Here is a 20,630-nt window from a genome sequence, read left to right as displayed (position 1 = left end):
TATGGTGTTTTAATGATTCTTTGTTTTATTTATTAATTTTTTAGCCCAACATGCTCTAGGGTGTATTAAGGTCTCCCAACATTTACATCAATATGTCAAAGTAGAAAAAAAAAATAGCATTCTTCCGATGCATTAAAACATGAAAAGTTAAAATTTGCGTGTTTTTTGAGGAGGGTCTTTTTTAGCGATTTTTCTGGTAATAGTGATGCAGTTCTGTGACCGAAACTCATCAAAAAGGGGCGCATTCAAAAATTTTGTGTGGCCAAAATACTACACAGTACCAGTCTATATAAAGGCTCACACTCACAAATGTTCGGTGGCTGGAGCCAACTTCTTCCGACATGTATGTCCAGTGCTCGGAGAAAGCCAGACCGCCTTAACTGTGTTGGGTCCGGGTGTCGGACCCCCACAGATCATGTGCTGATGACCTATCCGGTGGACCACTTTAAGTGCATAGTATAGTATGCTAGATACAAAAACCTAAATGCCCACATTGTTATTACATATATGTTAATTCCTCTGTACCGTCTGACTATGCATAATATTCTAACAAATAAAGTAAGGCATACAGACCAAGATAGCTACCACCTGCCCAACGCGCCTTTCAGCATTGCGTCTGGGGAATATGTTACTACTCAATCACACAGGCTATTTGAATAGGAGTGGGCCAATCAAACATAAGGACTCTGTGCCCCAGAGCGTTCTGGAGGGAGATGTGCGCACTGGTACTCAATGCATGGGGCAGAGAGCCGATCACAGAAAGTGAGTTACGGACACTGGCAAGTGGAAAGGGCGGAAGTTGAGGTTGTAGCGGAACAAACTGTTTCCCTCATATCTCTAAGATTAAATAGACTGATCGGTCAAAGCTGCAATCTAATATATATTTTGGAAAGTTTGTTTGAAGCCCGATTTTTCATTGGTTTAAAAGCAGTCCATGTGACCGCTGCAATTGGCCTGTGATTGGCTGCATCGGTCACATGGGATGAAACGTCATCCCGGGAGGCCGGACTGGAGGAAGAAGCAGGAGTTCTGGTTAAGTTAACTTTTAATACTTTTAACTCCAGCAGTAGTCACTGTCCGGGGTGCTGAAAGAGTTACTGCCGATCAGTTAACTCTTTTCGCACCCTGGACAGTGACTATCCCCTGACGTCGACTATCAACGCTCTTCCTCATGCACACTTCCATCACCGTTTTCATGGCCGTTTTTCACGGATCCGTGTGTCAGTGATTGGACCTGTGTGCTTCCCGTGTGTACTCCGTGTACACTTCCGTGTTTCAGTTTCCGAGAGGAAACTGAAACCCGTTCACACTATGTACACGATATTGTGAGCGCCGCACATGCTATTCCCTGTCCAGCGGTAGTCACTGTCCAGGGTGCTGAAAGAGTTACTGCCGATCAGTGCAGCCCCTTAACTCTTTCAGCAGCCTGGACAGAGACAACCGCTGGACAGGGAATACCATGTGCGGCACTCACAATATAGATTAATGATTCATTTAAAAAAAAAACTGCTGCAAAAAAACTGTTACTACTTACCCAGAACTCCCTGCTTGTGTGCTTCTTCCTCAAGTCTGGCCTCCTGAGATGACGTTTCAGACCATGTGACCGCTGCCGCCAATCACAGGCTGCAGCGGTCAAATGGACTGCCGCGTCATCCAGGGAGGTCGGACTGGATGTCAGAAGAGGGACGCGTCACCAAGACAACGGCCAGGGTACGTATGAACTTATTTTTCTTAATATCGCTGCGTTCCAGCACTGATCAGCAGCCTCTTCTCTCTATTAGTGCTGAAAGAGAGAAGGGGCTGCCGATTAGTGCAGTGCAGTATCTGTCTGTATGTATGTGTACCTCTGCCCGCCCAGCTGTTGCTAGGCAACGGCTCCGTCACACACGGACGGCACACGGATGCCTTCTGTGTGCCTTCAGTTTTTTTGACGGCCCCTCACGGTCACGGAATCTCGGACCAAAGTAGGACATGCTCTAGTTTTGTCGGAACGGAGCAACGGAAACATCAAAAAAACTGAAGTGTGCGTGGCCCCATTGAAATGAATGGGTATGGGTGCTAGCCGTCTGAAAAACAGCTAGCACCCTGAAGAAAAAGACTGAAGTGGGCATGAAGCCTTATATGGGCCTGCCGATGCCGTAATTATGGCCTGAAATAGGACATGTTCTATATTTTTCAACGGCCCGGGCACCTTCCCGTAAGCAAACGGGAAAGTACCCGTGGCCAATAGAAGTCTATGGGCCCGTAATTAGGGACGTTTTTACGTTTGTGTGCATGGGGCCTAAATCTGTAATGAATATATTGCTTAATTTCATATCTTTTATGCTTCCAATAACATTATTTACACTCCCTAGCAATTAAATTCATATTGAGAGGTATTTAAATAGTGAGCTTTTACTCTATCCATACCGCAAGTCAACCTCCCGAGCAATGCCGGATATAAAAGCTAGTGATTTATATTTCAGAAAAAATATAGGTGGTGTGGCAACTTGGGGTAAGTTCGCTCACAGGATTGCCATCTCCAGGGTAGGATGGTTGGCACACACGAATTTTCACTCCAACACAGTGGATTTGGTCTGAAACTGTCCGCAAGCAGCTTTATTGTCTTCATACAGGAAAAGCGGATTTACAAAACAGTTCAAAAATAAACCCTAGGCCGTCCAGCCTCTAACTATACATACAGCTTCTCTAGCTATCAGGGTGAAAGGCCTTCTGCCCAGCACCTCACAACAAACATATGTTCTTACCAGAACTTCTGACTTCCACAGGCTGGCAATACCGGTCTTCCTCAGACTGGGAGCCTTGTGTGATTAGATCACACCTTTCTTAAAGGAGCATTAACAGCTGGCAGCTAATGAGACTCATAAGGCACCCCAAACCCTGGACTGCCCTGAAGACAGAGTGGAACTTTTACCATTCTCTTCCACTCCAGCAACCCAGACCTGTTAAATATATAATTCTGGGATAGAAAAATAACCTGAAATTTTGCGACACTTTTTTGCTTCCCACATCTACGCCATTTACCGTGTGGTATAAATAACACAACAACTTTATTCAGCGGGTTGTTACGATTGCAACGATACCAAATTTGTATAGATTTTGTATGTTTTACTACTTTTACACAGTAAAAACTCTTTTTTTTTTTTTTTTTTTTTTTTTAAATTATTTGTTTTTGTGTCTCCATATTTGAAGAGCCATAACTTTTTTTTATTGTTTCCCTGATGCAGTGGTATGCGGGTTTTTTTTTGTGGGACGACTTGTAGTTTTTATTGGTACCATTTTGGAGTAGATGCGACTTTTTGATCACATATTTTTTAAGTCAGGATTCACAGAAAACAGCAATTTTTCCATCGGAGACACAGACACTCGGCGATCTTATCGCCGGGTGCCGGTGGGATGAGAGGGAGCTCCCTCCGTCTCTCCAAAACCACTCAGATGCGGCGCTCGCTATTGAGCGCTGCATCTGAGGGGTTAAACGGTTGAGATCGATACTTGTATCGATCTCACCCGTTCAAGTAGGGATGCCCCCAGCCCTCAGCTACCTCTGGTAGCTGAGAGCAGGGAGATTTAACGGCTCCCTGCTCTGTTTAAATATTCTGATGCTGCTCTGTGAAAAGGCGTATGCATCAGAATAAAGCCCATTGGTGGCCGCCATGAAAAGACGTATTGGCGGTCACGAACGGGTTAATAATATAACTAAATAATGAAAGAACCTTATGTATATAATGAACAAGGTAAATATAGACAGCAGAAACATGCAGCAAATACTGTATTTTTGCTGCGCACATTGCTGCAGAGACACGGTAGTTTTTCCACAGTTTAACCTGCGGATTTAGTATAAAGCATTGATTATAGAAAAAAGTTTTGTGCATCTGACGATTTCCAGCGGTTTGTACTGCGTTTCCGCTATATAAACCGCAAAAAAAAAAATCTGTTGCGGAACTTATGCTCTCTTAAGTCTATGGACCAAACACGCAGCATCTCCGCATAATACCTGCAGCTTAAATTTACATGCTGCGAAATTGAATGACACACCGCAGAACATGTTACGCACAATTTTTCTGCAGTGTGTCGTTGGGATTTGCTAAATCTCCTTCACTTTGCTGCCACTGTAAATACTGTGGAATTTACACACAGAATTCCATTTGCGGAAATTCTGAAGCTTTTACATTGTGTGGGAACCCGGCCTAAGAGAGGTTACCGCTCTGGCAGAGTCAGTGCGTCCATAGATTACAAGGACAGCCATTGATTTGAATGGCCAGAATGTAATGTATGGCTGCCCGTAGCAAAGATACGCTGGCTTCTTTTTTGAAAACACAAAAGGGCAGATTTACTAATACTGTCTAAATTTTAGACAAGTCAGTTAAAAGATGACGTGTCAAAGTGGTGCATGCTGTATGATAAATTTGGTACATTTTGCTAGACATGTTCGACACTTTTCTCTTCCTTATGCCGCACTTTGGTTGGCCCAGTTTACGGCACATTTTTGTGCCCAAACTTTTGAAGCCACCTTTGTAAGCCATGCACCTTCCCATTGACCGAGGCATAAAAAGTGTCTAAAACAGCTAAAAACTGGTGCACAGCATGTGCACCAAAACTCAGGCGCATTTTGAACAGTAAACCTGCCTCAATAACTCTTATAAGAAAGTCAAATTATGCTATTCATTCTTTCTTAGCATCAGTTTTTCAAATAATTATACAGTTTGTGTCTAAATCAGCCTACGATATTCATCCACCCCCGCCCCTCCAGGCAGTTGGTCTTAATGAAATCTAACCAACAAAATCAAGAAACAAATTATTTTCTTACACGTTGAAACCCACTGCTGTCAAGTGCCTGACCCCGGTTTGATAATCTTATTTCCTGAGAATCAAAAAGCTGGAAATCTAAGCTTCTCAGAGTGTTAATTGCAGCCCTGCTCTGTGGCTAATCAAAAAATTGGATGTTTTGCATGAAAATACTCTACTAATTAATTCTCAGTCATAAAGCTCCCTGGTTTTAATAACCCTCCTTGATTGGATGGTCTTTGTAGAGAAACTGCAGCTAATCCGACACGTTGGAAAAAACACACGGAAAAGAAATAAGTGGCCTTACAAATTCTGGTTAAGGTGATTGCATTAATAGCTAGGCAAGACGCAATCCTGAGTACGCTGTTCTAGAAAAGGACGGATACTGACAAACCATTGTCCTGAAAATGAGGAACATTGAGAAAAAAGAAAGTTAGCACTTCTTGAAATATTTTGAAAGGAACCTGGCTCTTGGTCTCTTAACTGGACAATACTAGAGTTATACAACAGAAGAAAAAAAAATGATAAAGAAGAAATTCACGGCACAGCAGACAAATAAATAAAGTATAATATTAGCAGGGCCACATGCAGCTTGTGAGACTCTTTCATAACAAGAAGGATCCAGCGCGGATGTGAGATGTCAGGGATGGTCAAAAAAAGACTGGTGGCTTTCATGATAGTTTTTACTGAAGTGGAACCACTACTTGGCTTAAAAGGGGCACAACAGATAAGGAATATGTGGGCCTACAATGGAAACCGCTATAAATGGTACTCCTACTATTTGGGGGCCTAATTTGGGTAACTAGGTCTTGGAACTAGAAGACACAGGATTGCCTTGAGGTTAATACCAAGGTTTGTTCTAAAGATGTGGCGAGGACCATCAGGGGCAGGGCATACATCTGAAAAAGTTGCAGCGGCATATGCTTCTTTTCTTCCATAACAGAGGTTCCTGAATGGCAGCTAGCTGTTTTAAAGAAGAATTACCTCATGCAAAGTATTTTTTGTGGAAACAATGAAAAAATAGCGTGTGTATTGCTGGCACCACCAACCACCTTTAATACTATTTTTCTCACAAGCGGCCTACAATGGCCTATCACAAGGTCGACATTTTGATTGAGTTTCTATTATGTGAGCGATGTTCTCATTTTATATAGTGAGCAGTGAGGGAAAGTGGAGCTGAGCCTAGAGATGTTAGAGAACTTCACTTAGCAGTAAGTAGAATAAGTTCTTACCTTGAAGTTCCCCACTTTTGCTGTACAATTCTCTCCTTTGTTCTCGTAAATATGCACTCATGCTTATTGCGTGTGAGGAGGACTCAAACCTTAAATTAAAAAAAAGTTGCAAATACGCAGTTACATTGAGACTGTCATACACATCTACTCTAAAGCTAGCCATAAATAAATGTCGGCCGAACCCCTAAATTTCAGAGGGAAAGAAGGATCGGGTATGATGGATTTCAACATGCCCGATCCTTTGTCGTCAGAGGATAGGTGATAAATGTATGATCGTAGGGACCCCACCACTGGGATCCCCATCACTAGAATGGGGGTTCCGACCCCATTCCTCCTCACTGCACGATCGCAGTGAGGATTTTGAATGGAGCAGCAGTCGCATATATGCGCTGCCACTCCATTCTATGGGTCCGATGGAGATAGCCGAGAGTAGCGCTCAGCTGTTTCCTTCGTCCCCATAGACTATAGAGCGTCAGTGCACATGCGCGATCGTTGATCCATTCAAAATTCTCCTCACTGCAATCATGCAGTGAGGAGGAACAGGGATTGGGACCCTTGTTCTAGTACTTGGTGGGGGTCCCAGTGGCAGGGCCTCAAGCGATCATACATCATTAAACCTGTGGACATGTAATAATTGTCCATTGTAGGAAAACCTTTTTAAAAACGGAAGTGGAATACTGTAGTCACTGTAAATTACTGTAAGTTACTTAGTGTAACTTAAAACGTTCTTAACCTTTCAACACTACATCTATATCTACTCTATATATGATTTGTATCCTGCATTTTTTAGACATTTTCCCCTCTGCAAGTTCTCTTTCTAATTTCCCCGATCAAGTGGGAGCAGCCAAACTGCTATTATGACTCCCATACACAGCACACAGCTCCCCAATCTTTGTAGTACACCCTCAAAAGTAGCAGCAGCATGGAGAACAACATAAAGCAGTAATGAGCAGTGTAGCTGTGAATGCAGGACTGGGGTGAGATATAAAACCTAGTAGAAGCTGCGGCAGCGTCTGTGAGTCTCTCCTCTGTCTCTCTCCAGCAGCTCCCTCCCTCTCCTCTCCATAGACTCCTATGGGCAGCATGTAACCTGATCCTTCAGCGAGCTGATAATCCTTCTTGTCTCTAAAGACTTATTTTAGCAGTAAATTGAGAGTGAATGATCAGTGCAGGAGGGAGGGGTAGAAGTTCTTGATAAGTGGAGAAAGAAGCATTTTTCTCTAATAAGATTACAAAGTTTCTTATATTCAGTTGTATTATTGATTTATGCAAAGAATTTTGAAAGGTTAGTGACCATTTAAATACCAGTTTGCAAATAATCAAACCAAATTTAAAAAAGGAAATTGGGTAATTAACAAATACTTGAGGACCGGTCGTGTCCCTTGAAATGTAAGTCTGCTGCCATGCCTGTATTGCTTCTGCCGGATACCAGCACTGTTTTTCACATGTTTACAAGTGCCTCCGTATCGCTGCAATCAGCCTCCATTCCGCCTGAATTATGTTAATTCATGTGGAGACCGCCCAGTGGTCAATTTATTCATAAATTGGCATATCAGCTGCCGACATGAACCAGCTGTACACAGGAAGAATGGGGATTAGTTGTAGAGAAATGGAGGTATCTGCAAACATGAAATAAACGGCGCTGAAATCATGGGGAGGGAGCAATGCAGCTATGGCAGAAGATTAACATTTCTGGGGACATGACAGGTCCTTTTTAATTATTTCACAGGAGGGCTGATCTAGGTCTTAGAAGCGATCACATAATGTAATAATGGGACCCTCAGCAATTAGGCATCCAACCATTTTATCTCTGGAAATGGAAATCGTAGTACCCTCTCCTGCATAGTACTCACTGGAGAATATTTATAGGAGCATGCTCTCTCGGTTTTTTTAATAATAAATAAATATCCACAAAATTTAAAATAGGAAGATATTTACCCACCCAAAAAGTTATCATTATAAACAAGTGTGCAACATATCTTGCTGTAGAATGATATCAAAGGAGTAGTCTACAATTCTATACTGGTTTTTCAGAATGTAAGCATATGAAGGGCTCACACTTTTAGCTTAAGTTGCTTCTGCACCAGAGCCGTGTGCGAGGTTGCAGCTACACAGATTCTAAGCCCCCTCAAAGACTCCTCCTGTTCCCTGCCAGCTACATATAAGAGATCGTTTAACACAATACTAAATACACAATAGTGAAAATGTATTAATCTTTATACTCTTTACATTCCTTTTAATAATGCAAATCAGAAATAAAACGGATAAGAAAACCATTACATACTTAAAGAGAGAGTTTTTAGGCCTTTGAGGTTTCTTCTTTGCAAAGAAAGCTGCAAATTCTCGTCCGGTGCTTGCATAGCTCAGCTGGGCAGATGCTTCAGTAGAAGTCTTAGTGTTCTTCATATCCAAATACTCGGTCAGAAGTATCTACATAAAACACAATCATTTGCAAAGTGTAAAACAAAATTGAAAATTATAAAGGCTCTTTTCAAAGATTTAGTGGTCACTGACCAACAATAAAAATGTTCTGATGTGTAAGGCTAAAACAACTAAAACATATATCTTTCCCCATCTCTGTCCTAGGAACCATGACTTCAATCGCCAACCAAGTCCTGAAAGAAAACTGGAATCAACTTATCCGTTTTAAAACCGAAATACAGCATACCCTAAACTCATGATAATAGTAACTTTAGGGCTTTAGTTAATGAAAGGAAGCATAGAACACCGGTGTGGTAATGCAGCGGTACAGGGAGTGGAGGGAGATGGCTGGTTTGCTTAGCAATAGTGAAAGAACTTGGTTATTACCAATGATGGGTAAATCACAAGTACTTTAAACAGGTTATGGAGGAAGTTTGAGTTGCTGTTAAGTGTACCATGTTTCTACGTGATTTTTGAAACGTCCAGGGAAGGCATTTTGCTGCCTATAGCGAAAACCGGCTACCTAAGAATAGCTTCCTACCGGAACTTCAGGTATTTCAAATTTAGCAAGTCTCCATCAGAAAGTGCCACGTTAAGGTAACATCTACTTTTTCAGGCACGTTGGGGATATACGCCAGGAGTATTTTCTGATGTATACTGTTTTTGCCATATGCTGGGTGCATCCTAGTCCTTTTGGCATATAATGGGCCGGTATGCTCCAGCATACCTTTTTTTTCACTGTATAAAACAAAAGTGTGATCTACCAGTAGGACACAGAAAAAAAAAAAAAAATCATAAGATGGGGAATTTTTTTTTTTTTTTGCAATGGGAGTCAATGGCCGACATTTGCCAGAGTGCTCCCGACATAGATTTCCAACGTGCCTGAAAAATGATGTGTGAACTGAGCCAAGGTGTTGAGATTACCATAATAGCATAAATGGCATAATGGATAAAGGGTAGGTTGTGTTAATGTAAGTAATACAGTATTTCATGAAGAAGATTGTTTAAACATATCTAGTATGGTATAAAAAGTGGAGAACCATTGGCCTAAAGAATAAATCTATCATAACCAATCTCTTTTTTTCCAATCTCCCTTAGAAAGATTACAGATATAGTATTTTTGATTACAACTTTACTACTTTGTACTTGCACTAATAAAATTCTCCCTTTGGTCCAGAAAATTTCCAAGAAATTAGGATTAGCTATAAACTGAATTGCTGCTCATCAGAAATAGGCAGGGAAAAAAAATAAAAAATAAATCACAATTTTATTCTGTATAAAATAAAGTTCAGTCCTAAAAGGTACCTACATTAGAGTTAACAACTTAACAAGCTACCTGGATACTGTACAAAAAAAGCAAAACATTACCAGAAAAGCTTTAAGGGTAATTTAGGTAATGAAATAGCTGCCAGCAGAATTAAATCCATTAGCAATGCCAATTGTACAATTAGAAACACCATTAATGTAGATTTGCTAATGTTCCCTAACTCAATGAAAACAAAAATTAAAACCCTTTTACTTGATAGAAGCACTTTAGGAAACTCTGGGAGAGGGTATTTAATTGCTTAAGCACCATAAACTCTATTAAAATGCTCCAGGCAAAGAAGTTTCAATGTCTTGAATGTTCGCTTAATAAGACTATTTTCAATCATTAACCCTTAGTTGGACACTGGAAGCGCTCATGAATTTTACCTTGACAACAGTGAATATGGAAGAACTGTATTTTCAAGAAACTTTTGCTCATCCTACATGACAGCTGCCAAACAAACCAGTGCGAAAGAGAAAACGTGGGAAAAAAGGCATGCAAAATAGCAACAGTAGAAGTCAGAAAACTCTTAAAAAAAAAAATTCCAAACATACACACATTCATTATATACATAAAACATTGCAAAGGGCAATACAGTTTATAAGTAATGCATGTATACCTAGTGAAATATCAGCAATAATCGTATCTGGCGGTTTCCAATTTCTTCGTAATGAGTTGTGATTTATTTAGCATTGCGCACATCATTCCTAGGTATTTCAATTTTCTTACACTCTGGAGAAACTTATCTAATTTCTATATCACATCATTGCTACTTCTACTTTTTGTATACTGTTGAGTTTTTGTGACAGCTATAGCTTCGCATTTTAATTTTGATATGCTGGGAGACGACACAATAACGAAGTAAAGTCATGAAATAAACATAAGCGCTGTGAAGATTTAAGATGGCTCGATTTCTCAAATTTGGTAGAGCGGATTCATGTTTTTTTCTTCATGAGAAAAAAAAGAAGTGAGCCCTTAACCCTTTCGCTGTTGCAACAATTTTGCACTCTTGATGTACACAAATAAAACCTGAATTATAAAATTTTAAAAATTATTTTATGCCTCCGTATAGGTTATGAAAGCAGGCACCTGGCGATTGTGAAAATGCCACCCATCACATTGATAAATTGCATTAAGGCACGAATTAATGTAAAGTGTAACGTTGTGGAAACAAATATGCATAAAATTAATATTTGTGGCTAAAAGTCTGACCCCAAGCAGAGCCTGAGATGAACACAACCTTCTAATAAATGAGGCCCCCTTCACACAGGATGGAAATGCAGTCGAATTTCTGTTAGGAAAATGCGCAGATTACAGTCCCAGCCATGTGGATAAGATTTCCTAAGGAAAATATTTTACACAGAAATCAGTGCATGTTGCAGATATCACATTTACAGCAGGCTCATTCTATGGAAGAGGTTTGCCGCGGATTTCAACATTTTCAGTGTGGAAATGGAAACATTTTAAATGTGCAGCGTCCATACCTACAGTGAAGGAAATAAGTATTTGATCCCTTGCTGATTTTGTAAGTTTGCCCACTGTCAAAGTCATGAACAGTCTAGAATTTTTAGGCTAGGTTAATTTTACCAGTGAGAGATTACATATAAAAAAAACAAAAAAAAAAAACTGAAAATCACATAGTCAAAATTATATATATTTATTTGCATTGTGCACAGAGAAATAAGTATTTGATCCCCTACCAACCATTAAGAGTTCAGCCTCCTCCAGACCAGTTACACGCTCCAAATCAACTTGGTGCCTGCATTAAAGACAGCTGTCTTAAATGGTCACCTGAATAAAAGACTCCTGTCCACAGACTCAAATAATCAGTCTGACTCTAACCTCTACAACATGGGCAAGACCAAAGAGCTTTCTAAGGATGTAAGGGACAAGATCACTGACCTGCACAAGACTGGAATGGGCTACAAAACCATAAGTAAGACGCTGGGTGAGAAGGAGACAACTGTTAGTGCAATAGTAAGAAAATGGAAGACATACAAAATGACTGGCAATAGACATCGATCTGGGGCTCCATGCAAAATCTCACCTCGTGGGGTATCCTTGATCCTGAGGAAGGTGAGAGCTCAGCCGAAAACTACATGGGGGGAACTTGTTAATGATCTCAAGGCAGCTGGGACCACAGTCACCAAGAAAACCATTGGTAACACATTACGCCGTAATGGATTAAAATCCTGCAGTGCCCGCAAGGTCCCCCTGCTCAAGAAGGCACATGTACAGGCCCGTCTGAAGTTTGCAAATGAACATCTGGATGATTCTGAGAGTGATTGGGAGAAGGTGCTGTGGTTAGATTAGACTAAAATTTAGCTCTTTGGCATTAACTCAACTCGCCGTGTTTGGAGGAAGAGAAATGCTGCCTATGACCCAAAGAACACCGTCCCCACTGTCAAGCATGGAGGTGGAAACATTATGTTTTGGGGGTGTTTCTCTGCTAAGGGCACAGGACTACTTCACCGCATCAATGGGAGAATGGATGGAGCCATGTACCGTTAAATCCTGAGTGACAACCTCCTTCCCTCCACCAGGACATTAAAAATGGCTCGTGGCTGGGTCTTCCAACACGACAATGACCCGAAACATACAGCCAAGGCAACAAAGGAGTGGCTCAAAAAGAAGCACATTAAGGTCATGGAGTGGCCTAGCCAGTCTCCAGACCTTAATCCCATCGAAAACTTATGGAGGGAGCTGAAGATCCGAGTTGCCAAGCGACAGCCTCGAAATCTTAATGATTTACAGATGATCTGCAAAGAGGAGTGGGCCAAAATTCCATCTAACATGTGTGCAAACCTGATCATCAACTACAAAAAACGTCTGACTGCTGTGCTTGCCAACAAGGGTTTTGCCACCAAGTATTAAGTCTTGTTTGCCAAAGGGATCAAATACTTATTTCTCTGTGCACAATGCAAATAAATATATATAATTTTGACTATGTGATTTTCTTTTTTTTTTTTTATATATATATATATATATAATCTATCTCTCACTGGTAAAATTAACCTAGCCTAAAAATTCTAGACTGTTCATGTCTTTGACAGTGGGCAATCTTACAAAATCAGCAAGGGATCAAATACTTATTTCCTTCACTGTACATGCACATGACTTCACAAAATTACTAGAACTGAATAGACCATAAATCTCCATGATCCAGATGTCTGTCAACATCCGAATCATGAAGTCGACAAATGGTCTGACCTCACCCCAATAGTAGGTGTAGCAGGGAAGAAAGAAAAGAGAGAAAAAAAAAAAAGAAGAGCTCACTAAAAATGCGACAGAGAACACATATGCTCGCTCACTGGTAAGAGGGGGTGATAACATTAACAAAGGCCCATGTAAACCCCCCCCCCCCGGTCACTGAAGGCCGTACAGTGGGAAAAATTACAGTAACAAGCGGTGAGCTATCCTTCTGCTTTCACTAGCAGCTTCCCCCTCCCTTAGGACCTGTTCACATCTGTGTTCAGGTTTCCATTCTGCTCCGTCAGAGGACCAGAGCAATGAAAATACCGGAAGCGCAGATTCCATTGAATGATGGAGACAACAGGCACCTGACGTAACCCATTGACTTTAATAGGTTTCATCTGGGTGTCAGTTGTTTTACTGGAAACAAAAACGCAGTATGCTGCGCTATTGTTTCAAGTATTTTTGGCCTGATCTGTGACGGAGGCCCCAAATGGAGTCTTTCAACACAGATATGAATAGGCCCTTACAGGGTCACAAAACCAGAAATTAAAAAACTTTTAATCCTGTTCCCTGACTTCAAATGCATTCCATGCCCTGAATATCGCACCTAGAACTTTTAGCCTGATATAATTTGAAAACTAATACTCTAAGCTTAGTGTTACGGCCACGGTCACGGACCGCAACCTCCGCTTTTTAGCCGCCCTCAGATCTTCCTGTTCCTGCCGACGTCTCCCGCCCCAGAGACGTCAGCACATGCAGCAGCTCTGTCCCGTAGTGTCCACTAGAGGGCGCGCTTGTTCCCGGCCTTAAATGTAATTATGCTCCAGCTCACCTTTAACTATAAAAAGGGCCCTGCTCTTTTATTCCTTGCCTGAGCGTGGTTTGTAATTCACATGTTAGTCTTTCAAATGGTCCTTTAGCCGTATCCTGTTCCCTGAGCTCCCTTCCTCGGCTACCTGTATCCTGATCCCGTGTTGTGTTTTGTTCCTAAGCCTATTTAGTGATTGGAGTCGTGTCCTACTGCACCTACTGTCATCCGCCACATCTAGCGCAACCTGCCGCACATACTGTCATCCGCCACATCTGGCGCAACCTGCTTCAACTACTGTCACCTGCCACATCTGCCGCAACCTGCTGCACCCAGTTTTCACTAAACTTGGAGTGCTGCCTTGTATTTTGGAGTTTGCTTGGTACATTGGTCATATGTCCGGACGAGGACTTTGCACCCTATACAACTGAAATGGTGCGGCTTTTTGACTACAATACTACAATTTTCACACTGGCCACAAAGCCGTACACTATTTTGTCATCTCATTATCGTCAGAAGGCAGGATTAAAATGAACGTTAACACTTTTATTACACAGCTAGAGTCAGAAAACACAGGATCCACCATTGGTAATAGACAAAATAGACAGCCCAGATACAGCTACCCATCTCAGCAGAGTGACTACTGTTCATGCCACAGAACATGCCACATTTATTTAGCACAACAAACCTATAAGAGATAGAGGCTACAACAAGGGGTATGCGAAATTGAAAAAACCTTTAATAGGTTGAACAATAAAAGCTAAATATAAAGAATAAAAAATATCCACAAACCCACAGATAAAAAGGACCATACGCTGTGCTACTCCAAATGGGAAGAGAAAATGACAAAAACAGCCCCCAAAGGAACTATGCAGACCAAAATAAGGTATACATATAGAAGTACAAAAGTACTGTTAACACAAATGTTATACAGTAAAAAGAGCAACGTAATTTGTAAACGGTCAGTATAGAGATGAGGGAAAATAATAACATGAATAATGCAAATACATGTCTAGGGACAGAGCATATCCATATTGGATGCAGGAGTAGCTACACAGCGGAAGTCCGCCCCAATGCGCATTTCGATGCTAATACCTCTCTCATCCCTAGACAAGATGCATTCGCGTCAAAACACTATTCTTAAAAACCTGATTTGCATAATAAGTAATATGCTGATGACACATTCCCTTTAAACTCTGGTCATATTTATTGCTACTTGTAGAGATTATGAGAGCACTGGGCGTATTCTCAAAATTTTCTGTGAGACTAAACTGCCTTATGTCATTAGAGACACGTTACATTCTAGTCCGATAAGAGATGAAGGAATGCGAGAAATGTGTTAAATGTATGCAAAATGTCAGCAATCACTAATCGTAATTTGAAAACCACAAAAAAAAAATAATTTTGAAATTTCTGAAAATCTAATAATTCAGAAGACCAGAGAGAGAACACTGACCAGATATAGTCAATGAGAAAATAACTGGTAAAAAAACAAACAAAAAAAAAACATAACAGTTATACTAGAATACATTGTATGAACATTTTGGGTTTTTAATCCCAAATAAGGTTTTAAACTCTTATCTATCACCACATTATATGTGCCCTGTCTCCTACATAATGTGATTGGCGCTGTAAATGTAGAGAACAGTGTTTTATTTTGAAAAACGATAATTTTTGAGTAAGTTATGAGCAATTTTAGATTTATGCTAATTAGTTGTAGGCGTTTTTTACCTTTTGACCAAGTGGGCGTTGTAAAGAGAAGTGTATGACTCTGACCAAGCAGCGTCATACACTTCTCTCCATTCATGTCCATTTGTATTCACTGCACAGCGTGATCTCGCGAGATCATGCTGTGCTGTCACATACACCCACATTAAATTTACTGAAGTGTCTCGAGAGTGAATAGACATTGCCTCCAGCCAGCATGCGATGTCTATTCACACTCCCGACACTTCGATTAAGTTTCTGTGAATCACAGCACAGCGTGATCTCACGAGATCACGCTGTGCTGTGTGAGTAAGTCCCACACAAACTTTACCGAAGTGTCAGGAGTGTGAATAGACATCGCGTCCTGGCTGGAGTAAATGTCTATTCACTCTCAGGACACTTCAGTAAAGTTAATGTGGGTGTGACAGCACAGCGTGATCTCGCGAGATCACGCTGTGCTGTGATTACAAATGGACATGAATGGAGAGAAGTGTATGACGCTGATTGGTCAGCATCATACACTTCTCTTTACAACACCCACTTGGTCAAAAGGTAAAAAACGCCTAGTTGTCTATTAAGAAACTAATTACCATAAACCTAAAATTGCTCATAACTTGCTAAAAAATGATAGGTTTTCAAAATAAAAAACACTGTTCTTTACATTACAGCGCCGATCACATTATGTAGGAGATAGGGCACATATAATGTGGTGACAGCCTCTTTAACCCCTCTTTAACCCCTTAGGCTAGGCTGACGCCTTTTCACGTCAGCCTAGTCTAAGTCCTGCACGGGTCTCCCGTGCAGGCAGGAGCCGGGGCTCTGCTGTCTGATGACAGCTGAGCTCCTGCTCCAACGCCCGCGATCTTAGTTTACTTCGATTGCGGCCGTTTAACCCGTTAAATGCCGCCGTCAATAGCGACCGCGGCATTTAACTTTGTTTACAAAGGGAGTGAGCTCCCTGTCACCCATCGGCGGCCCGCGAATGCAATCGCGGGTCTCCGATGGGGTGTCATGGCAGCCGGGGGCTTGATAAAAGCCCCCAGGTCTGCCCTGGACATATGCCTGTTAGGACGCGCCGGAGGCACGTCCTAACAGATTGCCTGTCAGATTTACACTGACAGGCAATAATGCTCTGGTATACGAAGTATACCAAAGCATTATAGCAGCGATCAGAAGATCGCACAGTAAATTCCCCTAGTGGGACTAATAAAATAAGTCACCAATGTGAAATAAAGATTATTAATAAAAAGTACAGTAAAAAAAAAAAAAAAAAAAATCCTTTTTTTTTAAAAAAAAAGTGGTTTTAATTAGTAAAAGTGTAAAAAAAAAAAAAAAGTACACATATGTGGTATCGCCGCGACCGTAATGACTCCATTAATAAAGTTAATATGTCATTTAAACCGCAAGTTGAACACCGTAAAAAAAAAAACGCAAAAAAAACATGGCGAAATTGCAATTCTTTTCCATTGCCCCCCAAAAAAGTCATAATAAAAATGAATCAATAAGTCCCATGCACCCCAAAACAGTATCATTCAAAACTACGTCTTGTCCCGCAGAAAACAAGCCCAAAAAATCACTACATTGATGGAAAAATAAAAAAATTACAGCTCTTGGAAAGCGACGATGCAAAAACAAATAATTTTAGTTCAAAAGTGTTTTTATTGTGCAAAAGTCGTAAAACATAAAAAAACCTCTACATATGTGGTATCGCCGTAATCGTACCGACCCATAGAATAAAGGTAACATGTTATTTACGTCGCATAGTGAACGGCGTCAATTTAAAAACGCATAGAACAATGGCAGAATTTCAGGTTCTTGTTATAATCCCCCGCAAAAAGGTTAATTATATTAATTAATTAATTAATTAATAGGTTAATTAAAAATTATATGTACTCAAAAATGGTGCTATTAAAAAGCACAACTAATGCCGCAAAAAACAAGTCCTCATACAGCTATGTAGACAAAAAAATAAAAACGTTATAGCTCTTTGAATGCGACTATAGAAAAACGAATAAAATAGCTTGGTCATTAAGGCCTAAAATGGGCTGGTCACTAAGGGGTTAAACTGGCCTACCACATTTTATAAACATCGACAAATCTTGATGACTTCAATTGGATGTTTAGGAGAGTCGTCTGATTTTTGCCCAAGCCTGTTGTCAGAGGTAATAAGTTCCAGATTTGCAGAATTTCAACCAGCCTGAATCTTTGTTCCTTCTTAAGTCCCTACCAGAAGGGCTTATTCAGACGAACGTAAAATACGTCCGTGCAACGCGTGTGATTTTCACGCGCCTCGCACGGGCCTATGTTAGTCTATGGGGCCGTGCAGACAGTTGGTGATTTTTGCGCAGCGTGAGTCCGCTGCGTAAAACTCACGACATGTCCGTTCTTTGTGCGTATTTCGCGCATCACGCACCCATTGAAGTCAATGGGTGCGTGAAAACCACGCATGGCCCACGGAAGCACTTCCGTGGGACGAGCGTGATTTGCGCAACAGCAGTGAAAAGTATGAATGAAAGCAGAAAAGCACCACGTGCTTTTCTGTTTACAAACATACAGAGTGTCAAGGATGGCGGCTGTGCGAAAAGCACGCAGCCGCGCACCATATGATCATGACACACGGAGCTGTTAAGTTTCTTTTGCGCACGCAAAACGCTGCGTTTTTTGCGTGCGCAAAAAGGCACATGCTCGTGTAAATCCAGCCAAAGAATGATCACCCTCTGATCCACACACAGAAGTGCCCGCCCACTTAAAGTTCTAAAGTAAAAATGTACATTTACAGAAATCCTACAGTGGGAAGCAAAAAGGCGCAAAATCTGCAGGTTATATTCAACATTATGGCTGCACTACATCTAATAGATACTAGAGCAGATTTACTACGGTGTCTGACTCTACAATGTGTCGAAAAATGTGCAATTTTTTTTATAAAATGTCTCGGAATTCTGTATAAATGGATTCCAGATTAAAAAGGCATTTCCCTGTATATGGTTCTAACCTTACAATCATACAACTGTTCTGTATTATATGGAGTTTAATCTAACAGTAGGAAAAGAATAGAGAACATCCCTACTCTACCTATGAACCATGTATTAGGCTATTGCAGTCGAATATTTTTTTTTAGCGGGTTTGATTAATCTTACGGTTATTGTCTTCTGTTTTCATGTTGCTAGTTATGTCTTATTATAAGAATGTGCACTTGCATGGATACTATTTGTATGGGATTATTCCCGTACAAGCACCGCTGACAAACTGCATCTAATGGAGCCTATTCTTTGTTTTGTGTAATGGCCGTTATTCCGCTGCATTAGCTTCTATAGAAGAGAGGAAAATAAAAAAAATCCCAGTGTTTATCTTTATTTACTTGGGGAGAGCTTGTTAAATTGACTTATTTTGGCACCCTGTCTCATTAGCTTCATAAAACTCCCCTGGAAAGAAAATGCTCAGGCTCTCGCCTAGAGGTTCCGCTAACTAAATCTCGGCTGATGTAACAAATTACAGACAAATATTTCTTTGATTTCGGTATGATTAAGAATCCTACTGTACCTTAGAAATATGCCGCTTTACAGAATCAAAAAAAAAAGCAAACACATAGAAAAGTCACTTCTATAATACTTTAATGGCAACGGGAGGAGAACCTTGATCTGCAAGAGTGTTATTTCCTCAGATTTTGGGATGGCCCAAGAGAGAATATGACCCCAGATACATGTTAACCTCTTAGGCACAACACATAACTTTTCTGCCAACATGGGTTACAGAGGGGAATATGAATTCTACCAAGATTCCCTATTTTACTATAGAATCACTCTCACTTTTAAAAAAGGCCCCAATTCCTCAATGAGAAGAAAATCACAGTTTCTACAATGAACCTCACATGTAGTTTTACCAAAGTGGAATTTATATTTTAAAGTGTTCATTTTTTTAAATCAACATAAGTGGTGACTCCTGTGAAATGAGTAAGAGGTATGGAAATGTGAGTTCCACAACTCTCATTCACTTTAACGACAAGTGTCTGCGTATGTCCATGCATCTGTACACTACACTTACACCAGTTTCATACATCCGAATTTATGGATTACATAACATTATTGGTCATCAGTATTGCATCTGTATAGAGATCCATTACAGGAATAAACATTCTAGGGAGGAACAGAAAACACACAAAAAAAGCCCTCTTTAAAAAAAAACAAAAAAAAAACCAGATGCAATATTTAGGCTATACTAATGCAGAACGGATTTACTTTGAACACTCTCCATAGACGTCAATGGGAGGTTTGGATCGGCAAACATAAAAAGTAGCACACAATGCGCATTCCAAATGCAAACATATTTTTTACGCTCATATAACAAGCTCCACAGATTATGAAGAGTTCTGCTATATGGACCGTAAAGATACTGACGTAATATAAACTATGCTTGTGAAAAAAAAGTTCTACGGTTCAAGGCTGGCTCATTCTTACGATAGGTCCATTCTGCTAGACCGGTACGGATTTGACTTTACAATATGTCAGACACAGTAAGGCCTCATGCCCACTTCAGTTTTTTCCGTCAGGGTGCTATCCGTTTTTTTTAACTGATAGCACCCTGACACATTAATTTCAATGTGGCCATGCACACTTCCGTTGTTTTAACGGAACCGTGTGGCCGTTCTGTCAATAGTAGTGCAGGTCCTACTCCTGCCCGTTTTTGACGGAACGGGCTCTGCCTTTGCATTGCTTTGGTCCATGAAATAACAGGCTGCACACGGAAGCCATCCGTGTGCGGTCCGTGATTCACGGAACAGTCATTAGCGGCCATTCAACAGCATGTGGCATTTTTATTTTACATTTTTGGGCGGAGTTACCACCTGATGCATCACTTGTTCTATAATACAATTTCTAAGTTATGAGGTAAAATGGTATTCATAATTTCATAATAGGTTCCCATTGACATTTGTTTTCTGCTTGCCAATTATGTGCTTCATAGTTAATCAAGTATAATGGATCCAGCAAATAAAGCTTATAAAGATATACCTATTTTCAATATACATTATGTATTAATTTCTCACAGTTTTCAAGATCACTGCTTGAAGTCTTAGGGCTTGTCCACACCTGATGGAATTGCTGCAGAAAATGTCTGCATTTTTTACAATTCAGTCCACTTTACGCTGAAAGAATGGACATGCTGCGGTACGAAAAACACG

The 20,630-nt window shown here is 40.6% G+C and overlaps 1 protein-coding gene across 2 annotated transcripts in view; it reads right to left on the bottom strand.

The window, feature by feature from the left end:
- Nucleotides 1-20,630, bottom strand: part of EXOC4 (exocyst complex component 4) — a 410,874-nt gene that overhangs the window by 314,958 nt on the left and 75,286 nt on the right. For both annotated transcript variants that reach the window (XM_075857510.1, XM_075857508.1), the window contains exons 8-9: nt 8,302-8,447; nt 6,018-6,106 (exon numbers count right to left, since the gene is read on the bottom strand). In XM_075857510.1, coding sequence (XP_075713625.1) covers nt 6,018-6,106; nt 8,302-8,447 — 235 coding nt within the window. The remainder of the gene's footprint in view (nt 1-6,017; nt 6,107-8,301; nt 8,448-20,630) is intronic.

Source organism: Rhinoderma darwinii, chromosome 3, assembly GCF_050947455.1.
Source record: "Rhinoderma darwinii isolate aRhiDar2 chromosome 3, aRhiDar2.hap1, whole genome shotgun sequence".
Classification (NCBI taxonomy): domain Eukaryota; kingdom Metazoa; phylum Chordata; class Amphibia; order Anura; family Rhinodermatidae; genus Rhinoderma; species Rhinoderma darwinii.
The sequence above is the reverse complement of the archived record's forward strand: the minus strand, read 5'-3'. Positions and strand labels throughout refer to the sequence as shown.